The sequence below is a fragment of the Chanos chanos genome, chromosome 7 (genome assembly GCF_902362185.1).
Source record: "Chanos chanos chromosome 7, fChaCha1.1, whole genome shotgun sequence".
Classification (NCBI taxonomy): domain Eukaryota; kingdom Metazoa; phylum Chordata; class Actinopteri; order Gonorynchiformes; family Chanidae; genus Chanos; species Chanos chanos.
Window position 1 is genome coordinate 32,209,933 of NC_044501.1, and position 13,776 is coordinate 32,223,708.

Consider the following 13,776-nt stretch of genomic DNA (forward strand, 5'->3'; position numbering starts at 1 on the left):
AGGGAGATGTTATCTCTTAAATAAGTTGTGCTGTCTGTTGAGAGTTTACTTGCATTTCCAAAGCATACCAAATAACACTATCAGAAATGTTCATTTGAACTCCTCTAATGTCAGTATGTGACAGTGAATATCAGTTTTCAATTATGTAAACCTGATATTAGCCAGAATAATCTTGTTGTTTGTCATTTATCTCCAAAATGATTTCAGACTCCTCCTATTCAAATGCCTGTGTTTGCACTGGGAGGGTAAATCTACTTCATCATCATAAATATATTGACTTAAAATATTTATCTTTTGTAATGATACCATGACAAAAAATATATAAATACGCTAAGACCTCAACCTAACAACATCTCCTCAGACGGATCCTTCATCTGAAAGGTAAGTCTTTCAGTTTTTCGCACCGTCTCACATCTGAATGCAACATTACTGTATTTTCTCTGATGTTTTTTTCTATGTTTCTTCTATAGGTAGTCATTAAGTTTTCAGCTCAGTTCTTGATTTCGTTGCATGTAAGTATGGCCATTGCAAATATGACTACTGCAGTTTAGTTGTTCTCTTTCATTTCAGCTCTTCAGCGCTGCTTTTTGTGTTCATATTTTTTTTTTCCTCCAGCAGTCACCTGAAATGGGGAAGTTGAGTGCATTTGCTGTTGTTTGCCTTCTCTTCGCCTTCAGCTTCGCAGGTAAAAGACCTCATTTTACAAATAACTTTAACCCATCATTTCAAATCCCAATATTTATTCTCCTCTCAACATGTTAAAAACCTTCTCCTCTATAGCAGAGGAAATAGATGATGAAGAAAACAGCATTGAGGACTTGCCCCCTGTTGGTATGTCCATTTTTCCTAAAGACTTTCCTAAACTCACAGCAATACAGCATAGTTATATGTAGATAAGTACATAAAAAATAACTGTTTTTTTAAACCATGTGACATACTTTATTGCAGAGGACACAACTGACCATGAAAACAGCACGGCTCTGACCTCTGCCGGTATGTACATTTTTTCGCTTTTTGCTGCTGATGTGGCACTGGGTGAATGCGCTTATGAGACTAGTAGCTGAAACTTTTCAGTGTCTTTTCCACCAAATCAATTTTTAAGGAAAATGTATTGTGTGAGTTGGAACCTTAAAATAGAGATAAATGCTAAGCACTAAGTCATTTTTGTTTTCCTTTAGCAAAGCTGTGAATATGTTTGGAAAATCCTGTATATCTTTCTCTTTTGCCTTTTGATTCCCAGGAAAGATTATCCAGAAAAGGGCAACACGCTGTCCATCAGGCTGGCTTCAATATGGACGTCGCTGTTACCTTTTCAGAACATCACCCACATATTGGTATCATGCTGAGGTAGGAACAAAAAATTTTTTTAATTTGGCATTCAGAGGAGTGGATCAAGTGTAAAATTTCTCTCTTACTCTCACGACCAACAGAGGTATTGCATTAGATACGGAGGGAACCTCGTCTCTATACACAATTACCGGGAGCGTAATTTTGTGGTGAAACTTCTGGATCAAAAGAAAGCACACGTCTGTGGTGCCTGGATTGGGGCGTACGATGCTGTTCAGGTAACTGTATTATTAATATGTAATATTAAACAAGCAAAGACTCCGACAGATTTTTTTACTCGTTGCTTTCGTTTACAAATATTCCTCACTTTTTATAATCTCGCTTGGCTAGACTGTGAAAAAGATAAACTACAAATTAAGCTGTTGCCATGTTGAAAAAATATGTAGAACTGTATAATTATAGTAACTAGGTGTTCATGTAATTTTGCATTCTGCTGTTTACAGGAGGGTTATTGGTTCTGGAGCGACGGGTCCAGGTGGAACTATAACGGGTGGCAGAGAGGCGGTATTGACAACCGTGGACAAAGGGAGCATTGCGCTGTGGCCGACTCTCGAGGTATCAGCATCCTCTCCCATGACACAAAGTTCACACTCTTAGTATGATCTTCCCATATTTCAGTCTGGATCTAATCATTCTTTTCATGTCTCACAATTTTCTCCAATCTCTTCTATATGACATTATTAAAGGTCATGTTTTACATCCTTTAAAAAACCCAAAACCCTGTTTTGTTTTGTGCGCTGACAATTTCCCGTAACACTGAGCCAGTTGTTTTGTGTGTACTGAATCTAATCACTGTTCATGTCTTTTCTAGGCTGGAGGGACGTTCCCTGTTCATCCGCGTTCCCTTACATTTGTGTCAGAAAAATGTGAGGATGAGGTTCCTGGATTCTCTTTCAAAGCTTGATTTTTGATTCATTTATTTCTTTTCCAATCTTTCCTATCATTACATGCAAAATATTGTAACCTATACTGTAATGGGAAAAAAAGACATTATATTTCAAACTCCTTCTATCCTACATCTGTACTGCATAAATTGTAATCAGTAAAAGCATCAGCAAAATGAATCATTTCCTTCACCTTCTTTCATTCCTCAACATTATTCTCATCACTTAAGTCTTGCATCACTGTTGTGACCACAAAAACACTCAGTGCCTTAGTTCACTTTGTCTTTAGAAAGCCTACCTATGCTAACACAATCTACCGTACAACTACTTCCAGCACAGCCTTGTCTGTTTCTTTATCCATATTTTATACATATATGTACATATTACATGGATCTAAGTGCACACTCACGTGTGTGTGTGTATGTGTGTGTGTGTGTGTGTGTGTGTGTGTGTGTGTTTGTGTATGTGTGTGCATATTTGTTGAGGGCAACCCTGATACAGTCCCTTGTCTTATTGAAACATCAGAACTAGTTTGCTCTGAATTGGCCTGAAGTGTTCCGAGTTTGTTGGTTACAGTGGTACGATATACCCATAGTACACATAGTACACAGCATGACTATTTGTAACAAAATCTAAAAAAAGAAATTCCAGATTTAAAAAATAAAAACTTTCAAGCAGGGTAAAGTGTCAAGCAGACTAAAAGCGCACAAATAATCGTGAGAATCCATTAAATGATATGTCCTTTCAGTAATGCCATTCAGACTGTAGTTAGATGCGCCAATAGACAACAATCCAACAGTCTGTTTGATCTAAATCTAAAATCATAATCAATCAAAAATGTAATGCAAGAACATTGTGGGTGGGTTAAGAAAGCATGAAGAAAAGCATGTCGTCCTTTTTATAAACATTCTCTCTTAAGAACATTCTTCATTAAGAATCTCAAAATTCTTCCTACTTTGTGCGTTCCTTTATGTTCTAACCACACCTGTTCACTATAAACATTTAAACAGTGATTCGTCTTGTTTCTGTCATGACAACACTACTCCACAACATTTGTAATTCCTAGCCATTTATGACTGACTAGCTCCATCTGTATTTCCTTTGTTTTTGTGCTCTCTATAATAATGGTGCTGTGATTTGAAAAACGGTCACTGTCCAGGGTGCTGAAACTTCACCTTCTGGACTGAAGCAACACATGCTTATGGACATTGGTGGTGTTGGAGGCTCTACCTTTTCGAAACAGTTCTATAAAATGTTTTAAAGTGATTTTGATCCCAGTCTGGCAAGTCCAATAAATACTGCATCAACCAAAAAAAAAAAGAAATATAAAGCCAGGGGGCAGTGGACTGCATATCCATAAGGGGATCCGAGACATCGACAACCCTCCATTCCATTGTCAAAAGATGTGAGTGAATAGAGGTGAGACAGCATCAATGCCTCAGTTCACCATGACACTTAATGACCATGGTCCACCACCTCAACCCCTTTGGCTGTGGTAATTTGCTACACGCTTGGCTGAATCGGCAAGTCTATAGTCTATAACAATTCGGTTATGAATTACATTGTAAACACTATCTAAATAATTAAGAAACACTTATAAACAAGTTATAACACAGTTTTCATATGCCAATGCGGGCTCACGATTTGGCAAGATCAACTTACTGCTGCACTTTTTATCTGTCTATTCTGCTAAATCTCAAATCTTGCTGGTTGCTTAGCTTACTTTATGTTGTCCCTTTATTAGTGATCATGTTAAACTGTCAGCTTCATCTCATTTTTTGACCATTTATTTATTAATTACTAACATTTATAACTGCTGAAAGGGAGCCTTATTGTAAAGTGTGAAACATATCACCATTTACTAATGAGTTACTAACATTTTTAACTGCCAAAAGGGAGCCTTACTGTAAAGTTGTAAAACGCATGACCATCTATTGATGAATTACTAACATTTATAACTGGAGAAGGGAGCCTTATTGTAAAGTGAGAAACACATCACCATTTACTAATGAGTTGCTGGGTTTTCTCTAGAGTGATAATACTACCTTTTATTTTGCAACAGCGCAAACCAAGAAGTAACATACTGAACATGCTGACATGGTAGGAGGGAAGTACATCATTCATGCCAACAATTACATTTACCGGACACCGATAACATTAAACTATCACAAGAATTAACAACACAACACAAAAAGTACATGATGAACAATACACATACACTTCTTCTAGACACAACGGGAAACATAAACTTAACAATAACGAACTGGGGCTAAACAACAGTCCATGGCCCCAAGGCATGCTGGGAAGCTCTGCCCATCTAGCCCCAATGCACATCACAATATACCACTTTAATATGATAGCATATGTCATATCAAAACCTGTGATAATAATGAGGACGGCTGCTGATAGCATGCTGAAAATGTCAAGGTAAACAATATTGCCAAAGCCTTAGCGTATGAATCTGGTAATTTGATATGAAAATTTAACGTGCTATTAAGATATGCTAAAACACGCTCACATCACATCTGGCTCTAAAGGGAGAAGCAAGCAAACATTGCACCCATTCTTAAAGAGACTGTGCAAATGTTGCATCTGGACGTAATGAATTAAGCTATTTGCTAATCCAGGGCTTCTTATAAGGGAAAACAGTACATGTTTTGCTAGGAATTACCATATTTTCACAAAAAGAGATGTAAGTAGAAACCCCGTCTGTGAGATCATCTAAGTCAGAAGATGGCTCTTTAAATAGATCCCAATCAGTACATTCAAAGCAGTCCCTAAGTTCCAGCACAGAGTCTTCAGTCCAAACCGGAACGACTCTATGTTCAGTCTCCCTTCTCTTCTACTTCGATTGATAAGTGGGGACCAAACGAACAGTGCTGTGGTCTCACAAACCCAGAGGAGCCATCACATAAGCTCCCCTAATGGTGCCATTACACTGGTCCAATACTTTACCCCATCTTGTTGGACAGGTGACGTACTGGAAGAAGTGATTCAGGGACTTAGTCATAGAACAATGATTAAAATCTCCCATGATAAAATTGGGTGCGCCTGGCCATATAGTCTGTAGATGCTACAGTTTTGACTACGGTTGCTGTCACGTTATCCACATTTGCGTTATGGTGAATATGAATAACTGTGGCAAACAGTTGTGGAAATTCACGTGGCGAGTAAAACAGGCGAAGTGAAACAGATTAAAGTTCGATATCAGGGGTACACACTGTGTCCCTAACGACTACAGTTTTGCACCATGGGGTGTTTACATACATGCACACACTTCCTCCCTGTGATTTGCCAGTCAGGTGTGCATCAAGATCCAGTCACCAAGGGGAAATGATCCAACAATGTCTGTACGCTGACAGAAACTTTGTACTTGCTGTAGTTCATCTATTTTATTCCTTAACGACTGCACGTTGGCAAGTATAATGAAGGGCAGAGGAATACGACACAGCTACTGTTTCCACAGTCTGTGGTGCACCCCACCCCTCCTTCATCCGCTTCCTCAGCTGAACATTCCTGTCCCAATTCCAGGCTCCAGTGCTGCTACGTTAGTGTTGCTGCGCTGAAGAAGAAACTCGTGACTGTACTTCAGTCCATGAGGTTGGTCGAACTCATGCAGGGCAAAGACAGCCACAAAAAGTGTGTGTGAGTATGTTTGTCTGTGTGTCTACCCTGTGATAGACTGGCAACCTGTACAGGGTATTCCCCGACTTTCGCCCAGTGAACGCTAGGTAAGGCTACAGCACCCTGCGACCCTAATTAGGATAAACGGCTTTGAAAGTGTGTGAGTGAAATTCACAGAAAGAGCCGCTGTAGAAGAAGAGGGAAACTTAAATGGGTACCACTTTACAGTAAGACTACCCTTATAAAGGGTTTGTGAATGGTTCATAATTAGTTTATTAATTACGTTGTGAACACTTTATAAATCATTAAAAAGCTGTTATAAACATTAGATAAAACACGCAACAGTCACCTGTTGCTTGCCAAATAGTGATCTCACATTTATTTGTACTGTTAAGCGTCCGATCTCATGGGTTACTAGATTACTTTGTCCTCTTCGTCAGCCAACATTTATACCTCTCAGCGCCATCAGATACTTGTTAATAAGTTACTAGCATTTAACCACCATTAGCATATCCCAATAGTCAAAAAGTTTCATTTGGCATATCAAATTATTGCATATCAAATTTTCATATCAAATTACCAGATGGTCATGCGCATCAATAGATGGTCATGCGTTTTACAACTTTACAGTAAGGCTCCCTTTTGGCAGTTAAAAATGTTAGTAACTCATTAGTAAATGGTGATATGTTTCAAACTTTACAATAAGGCTCCCTTTCAGCAGTTATAAATGTTAGTAATTAATAAATAAATGGTCAAAAAATGAGATGAAGCTGACAGCTTAACATGATCACTAATAAAGGGACAACATAAAGTAAGCTAAGCAACCAGCAAGATCTGAGATTTAGCAGAATAGACAGATAAAAAGTGCAGCAGTAAGTTGATCTTGCCAAATCGTGAGCCCGCATTGGCATATGAAAACTGTGTTATAACTTGTTTATAAGTGTTTCTTAATTATTTAGATAGTGTTTACAATGTAATTCATTGTAAGCCATTGTAAGCCGAATTGTAAGCCATTTATGAATCCTTTATAAGGGTAGTCTTATTGTAAAGTGGTACCCTTCCAATGTGAAGGACTGAGACACAAGTCTAGACTATAGACTTGCCGATTCAGCCAAGCGTGTAGCAAATTACCACAGCCAAAGGGGTTGAGGTGGTGGACCATGGTCATGAGGTGTCATGGTGAACTGAGGCATCGATGCTGTCTCACCTCTATTCACTCACATCTTTTGACAATGGAATGGAGGGTTGTCGATGTCTCGGGACCCCTTATGGCTATGCAGTCCACTGCCAACCTGGCTTATTTTTCTTTTTTTTTTTTTGGTTGACACTGGATTCAGTGGATTTGCCAGACAACTACTTCTGGACTGGAATCATTTTATAGAACTGTTTTGAAAGCTTGTGTTGCTTCAGTCCAGAAGGTGAAGTTTCAGCACCCTGGACACTGACCGTTTGTCAAATTACAGCACCATTATTGTGGATAGCACAAAAACAAAGAGAATACAGATGGAGCTTGTCAGTCATTCATTAATGGCTTGGAATTACAAATGTTGTGGAGTAGTGTTGTCATGACAGAAACAGGATGACTCATTGTTATAGTGAACAGGTGTGGTTAGAACATTGATATAGGAATGGACAAAGCAGGAAGAATTTTGAGATTCTTAAGAAAGAGCGGCATGTTGTTCGTCATGCTTTCTTAAACCACCAAGAATTTTCGTGCATGACATTTTTGATCGATTATGATTTTAGATTTAGATCAAACAAACTGTTGGATTGTTGTCTACAGGCGCATCTAACTACAGTCTGAATGGCATTACTGAAAGGACATATCATATAATGGATTCTCACATGTTAGCATAGGTAGGCTTTCAAAAGAAAAAGTGAACTAAGGCACTGAGTGTTTTTGTGGTCACAACAGTGATGCAAGACTTAAGTGATGAGAATAATGTTGAGGAATGAAAGAAGGTGAAGGAGATGATTCATTTTGCTGATGCTTTTACTGATTACAATTTATGCAGTACAGATGTAGGAGATTGAAATATATTTTCTTTTTTTCCCATTACAGTATAGGTTACAATATTTTGCATGTAATGATAGGAAAGATTGGAAAAGAAATAAATGAATCAAAAATCAAGCTTTGAAAGAGAATCCAGGAACCTCATCCTCACATTTTTCTGACACAAATGTAAGGGAACGTGGATGAACAGGGAACGTCCCTCCAGCCTAGAAAAGACATGAACAGTGATTAGATTCAGTACACACAAAACAACTGTCAGTGTTACGGGAAATTGTCAGCGCACAAAACAAACAGGGTTTTGGGTTTTTTAAAGGATGTAAAACATGACCTTTAATAATGTCACATAGAAGAGATTGGAGAAAATTGTGAGACATGAAGAAAATGATTGGATCCAGACTAAAATAAGGGAAGAACATACTAAGAGTGTGAACTTTGTGTCATGGGAGAGGATGCTGATACCTCGAGAGTCGGCCACAGCGCAATGCTCCTTTCGTCCACGGTTGTCAATACCGCCTCTCTGCCACCCGCTGTAGTTCCATCTGGAACCGTCGCTCCAGAACCAATAACCCTCCTGTAAACAGCAGAATGAAAAATTATATGAACACCTAGTTACTATAATTATACAGTTCTACATATTTTTTAATCATGGCAACAGCTTAATTTGAAGTTTTTTTATGTGTCTCAGAATAATAGCTCTTCAAAGCATTATTCCAATCTGGATGAGCGAGATTATAAAAAGTGAGGAATATCTGTAAACAAAAGAAACAAGTAAAAAATCTGTCAGAGTCGTTGCTTGTTTAATATTACATATTAATAATAAAGTTACCTGAACAGCATCGTACGCCCCAATCCAGGCACCACAGATGTTGGCTTTCTTTCGATTAAGAAGCCTCACCACGAAATTACGTTCCCAGGAGCTGTGTATAGAGACGAGGTTCCCTCCGTATCTAATGCAATACCTCTGTTGGTAGTGAGAGCAAGAGAGAAATTTTACACTTGATCCACTCCACTGAATGTCAAATCAAAACATTTTTTTTATTCCTACCTCAGCATGATACCAATATGTGGGTGATGTTCTGAAAAGGAAACAGCGACGTCCATATCGACACCAGCCTGATGGACAGCGTGTTGCCCTTTTCTGGACAATCTTTCCTGGGAATCAAAAGGCAAAAGAGAAAGATATACAGGACTTTTCAAACATATTCACAGCTTTGCTAAAGGAAAATAAAAATGGCTTAGTGCTTAGCATTTATCTCTATTTTAAGGCCCCCAACTCAATGTGATTTGGTGGAAAAGACACTGAAAAGTTTCAGGTTCTAGGGAATGTACACACAGGTTTAAGCCAGAAACTATTTCACGCATACATTTTTTGGGATATTCCAAGCATGAACTGTGAGACATCCCATTTGTTGCTAACACAACCTTTAATTCACTTTCCAAATGGCTAACTGAAAATAGTGGCCTATCAATCTATACAGTCTCATAAGTGCATTTACCCAGTGCGACATCAGCAGCAAAAAGCGAAAAAATGTACATACCGACAGAGGTCAGAGCCTCCGTGCTGTTTTCATGGTCAGTTGTGTCCTCTGCAATAAAGTATGTCACATACTTTAAACAAAAGCAGTTATTTGTTATGTACTTATCTACATACAACTGTGCTGTATTGCTGTGTGTTTAGGAAAGTCTTTAGGAAAAATGGACATACCAACAGGGGGCAAGTCCTCAATGCTGTTTTCTTCGTCAGTTATTTCCTCTGCTATAGAGGAGAAGGTTTTTAACATGTTGAGAGGAGAATAAATATTGGGATTTGAAATGATGGGTTAAAGTTATTTGTGAAATGAGGTCTTTTACCTGCGAAGCTGAAGGCGAAGAGAAGACAAACAACAGCAAATGCACTCAACTTCCCCATTTCAGGTGACTGCTGGAGGAAAAAAAAATATGAACACAAAAAGCAGCGCTGATGAGCTGAAATGAAAGAGAACAACTAAATGCTGTAGTCATATTTGCAATGGCCATACTTACATGTGATGAAACTGAGCTAAAAACTTACTACCTATAGAAGAGAAAGTACAAGAAAACATCAGAGAAAGTACAGTAATGCACTATTCAGACGTGAGACGGTACGAAAAACTGAAAGACTTACCTTTCAGATGAAGGATCCGTCTGAGGAGATGTTATTAGGTTTAGGTCTTAGCGTATTTATATATTTTTTGTCATGGTATCATTACAAAAGATAAATATTTTAAGTCAACATATTTATGATGATGAAGTAGCTTTACCCTCCCAGTGCAAACACAGGCATGTGAACAGTGTGAAATAATTTTGGAGAAAAATGACAAACAACACGATAATGATGATTCTAGTCAATATCCGGTTTACATAACTGAAAACTGATATTCACTGTCAGGTACTGCATATTGACATTAGAGGAGTTCAGATGAACATTTCTGGCAGCGTTATTTGGGTATTCTTTGGAAATGCAAGTATACTGTCAACGGACCTTATTTAAGAGATAACATCTCCCTTTCAATGTAAAGTATACAAGACAGACCCAGTAAGACCACCAGCCATGGGAAATGAAGATACCTCCTCATTATAACCTCTCCATTGTTGTTTCCCTCTAAAGATTCACCGAGACAGGGGATCCATTCATTGTAGATCCAAGGCCTCCTTTGGCAGGGACAAACAAACCTTTCCCATCATTAAGGTTTCAGCCTAAAACAACAGAGGGATCACCATACGGCCACAATTATTTCTGGAAAGCAAGAGTGCTTGTAGACCACTACAGAGACTTGGTTATTTTCAATAGGTGCAGTAAAATGTCATTTTGCAATGAAATCCATAGAGCTCTGTTGAAATGTACACTACTTCCAATGTTAGAAAATGACCTTCAGACGAGACAAATGAAGAAGACCCATGTGCATGCATGTGCTAACATCCACACAGAGAGAATGCTCTGGCTATTTAGGTGTCTGGGATCATTTTGGTGACAAATGATGAAGGTGTTAATCGACGTAATCAAAGTTCTTACCAATATCCTGTCTACATATGTGATAATTAGGGCCTGAGCACCAGAGGTGCTGGCTTCCGTTGTCCACCGGAGGGCGCATGCACTGAAGGTATTTGTGACACCCGAAAACTAAAGAAATTTGGCATGCGCATCATACTTGCGTAAAATCAAAAAGTTGCATAGTGCATGAGCTTGGGTGTGGCCGAGAAGCTCCATAGCACTCTAGTAAAGTCTATGTGTGGGAAACACTGTTTGACGCCTTTTGAATGCTCGAAAATGCAGGAAATTTGGCACATTCATCAAAGTTTGGCAAAATTTTAGAATCCTTTGGTCATTTGCCTTGGCTGTGTCCAGTGGACTCCATAGTGCCCCCCTAACATTTCTGAATGAGTTTATCGCTGTGGTTGCCACAAAGTTCATCCAGTATTCACAAATTTTGGTGGGGACATTGTCCTCACCATGTCAGACATATTTCCTATTGGCTTGCATTAGCCCCGCCCGACAGGAAGTCGGCCATTTCAAAATTTTTGCATTTTTCACAGAATTTTTACAAACTCTTTCAAACTCTGTCTACACAGTTCATTGGATTCCCTTGAAATTCGGTTGGTATAAACTCCAGACATATGTGGTGAGAAATTGTGTGGTGAGGAATAGTGGATACCTCAAAACAACAATGTATTGGTGGCCAACTGATCTGCTAAACCAGATGCAAGGGTCTTCATGGTCAGGACACAGTTGCTTTGACATTCATTAAATTTGGCATGAGCATGACTGTCATCATTTCGGACATTTTTAACATTGGTTTGAGTGGCTCTGCCCAACAGGAAGTCAGCCATTTTGGAATTTCTGCATTTTTCACACATTTTTTTGATGAACTCTTTCTAACTCCTCCTAGAGAGTTTATTGGATTTCCTTGAAATTTGGTTGGAATAAATTTCAAACGTATGTGATGGTAAAATATGAAGGAACAGTGGATACCTGAAACGAGGAAATAATGGCAGGAATTTGATTTGCATGAGACGCCACACCAAAACGGGAAGTGGATATAACTTGGTGATGCTTGGCTTGATCAGCCTCAAATTGTGCATGGCCACTCCTGATTACACCAATGTGGCAATTATGAGTCATAGTTATAGCACCACCTATATCCCTGTATGAGAAATGTATCAGTGTTAATACAGCACAAAAGTTGCTTGTGCAAGTTTATCACTTCAGTCAGTATCACAACATACCCTACATCAGGGAAAAATGTGCACTGACCTCACCTAAGACGTAAAGATACTGCTAATGATTTTGAACATGTCTAAATTCTGATCATACCTGACAACGCCGACATGAACATTCACTTTTAACACGTCTGTCTTCATAAAGGCTAATCCAAGCAACTGTTCAGACCTATAGCCTATTTCTTTTTTTTTTTTTAGAAAAATGAGCATGTCCACATGGCTGAAATGAAGATGGGCATACAGTCTGTTTACGATTTCAACAATTACCACACACAAAAACAGTCAGAAACTCATTCTCAGACTCACTTTATTTGCCCCTACAAACAACTGAAACTCTCTTCAAACAACCACTGTGGGTTCAAACAGTTTGCAAGGCTCACAAACACTTGTCAACATCCTGCTCTCCTGTGTGCATATAGTGCTCTTCTTTTAGGGGTTGGGGCTGCTGAATGTTCATATTTCAATTAGTTCATGAACCCCACATGGACTCCATTAAAGGTTTAGGGCTTCTAGCTCTGGAAGGCACTGCACCACAGTGTATGCATGCTAATATTGTTTACATATTGAAATATGTTCCTAGCTCACGAAGACACTAACACGGGTGGAAAAACATTTGCACATAGCCATACCACCTGTAAATGTTTTTAAACCATGCCCAATAGAAAATGACAATAAACAAAACTGTGTGCCTGTCAACAAAGCCTATTTACATTTGCTTGATGTCAAGGAAGAAGGAGATTGTATTACATTTTCCTAGTTATGAAAACCTCACCCTCTCTTTTTTTAGACTTCATTTGTAAACTTCACTGACCTGTTTTGAGGTCTCTAAATGATTTCATATCTGAACACGCTTCTTAACACCAGTCTGAGTGTGTAACAAATTAATTTCTACACACTTTTTATTACATGTAATTAGTATGTGAATATAAGTGTACTTCTTCAAATCGCAATTTCTTTCAGATAGTTATCACAGTTATGGGAGCCCCAAAGCATTGATTGTTGCTACACTCACCCACAGTTTGGAGGGCATTGAATTAAGCAGATCCACACACAGCCCAGAATCTTTAGAGGCTTTCTCTGCCATCTTTTACAAACTATATGCTAAAGCACTGGGATTCTTTAGGTATGTGAATGTGACAGCTGTGTGTGATGGCCAAACACATAGGCCGCTACACCAGTTTTCACCCCATTTATCCTTTCATCACATATATACAGTATAATTTAAAATAACTCAATATTTCACTCCATCATTTGTCTACCACAATATTTATTTACTTTCATTTGCTAAGTTATGTGCACGACTCTAGTAAATGATAGTTTTCTATAATTCACCTCTTTTACTTTCACATGCTTGAGTGCTATCTTTCCAGATGTGGTCCGCTGGGAAAAGGGGTACAGGTGGAAACAGAGACTATTCATAAGGTTCCTAGGGGAGGGCAGAAGACACCACCATTCCTAATTGTGGGGAGGGGACTTAACTGTGATCCTTTCTTTCTAATAAGTCTTTTAGTGTGTTGTGTTTTGTTTTTAGATAAGATCAATTGTTCATTAATAAATTACAAATTTCAGTCGTTATTCATTTATTAGTTACATTCTTTTGTTTGTCACCCTCTTTTTCTGTTTTTTGACGCTGGCCACAAAACTATATGTATGTGTGTGGGAGCTCCCTGT

General features: G+C 38.6%; 1 protein-coding gene across 1 annotated transcript; it reads left to right on the forward strand.

Annotated features, from left to right (window-relative positions):
• The first annotated feature begins 627 nt into the window (after positions 1 to 627).
• On the forward strand, positions 628 to 1,949 carry LOC115816230 (galactose-specific lectin nattectin-like). The gene is made up of 6 exons (XM_030779195.1): positions 628 to 685; positions 781 to 831; positions 949 to 993; positions 1,241 to 1,347; positions 1,431 to 1,565; positions 1,791 to 1,949. Exons 1-6 carry the CDS (start codon positions 628 to 630, stop codon positions 1,947 to 1,949), a joined length of 555 nt encoding a protein of 184 aa, XP_030635055.1.
• Positions 1,950 to 13,776: the final 11,827 nt, after the last annotated feature.

Coding starts and splice junctions, on each gene's coding strand:
- LOC115816230 (XM_030779195.1), top strand. CDS start 628: ATGGGGAAGTTGAGTGCATTTGCTGTTGTTTGCCTTCTCTTCGCCTTC. Junction 686..780: donor CTTCGCCTTCAGCTTCGCAG/GTAAAAGACCTC, acceptor TCTCCTCTATAG/CAGAGGAAATAGATGATGAA. Junction 994..1,240: donor CACGGCTCTGACCTCTGCCG/GTATGTACATTT, acceptor TTTGATTCCCAG/GAAAGATTATCCAGAAAAGG.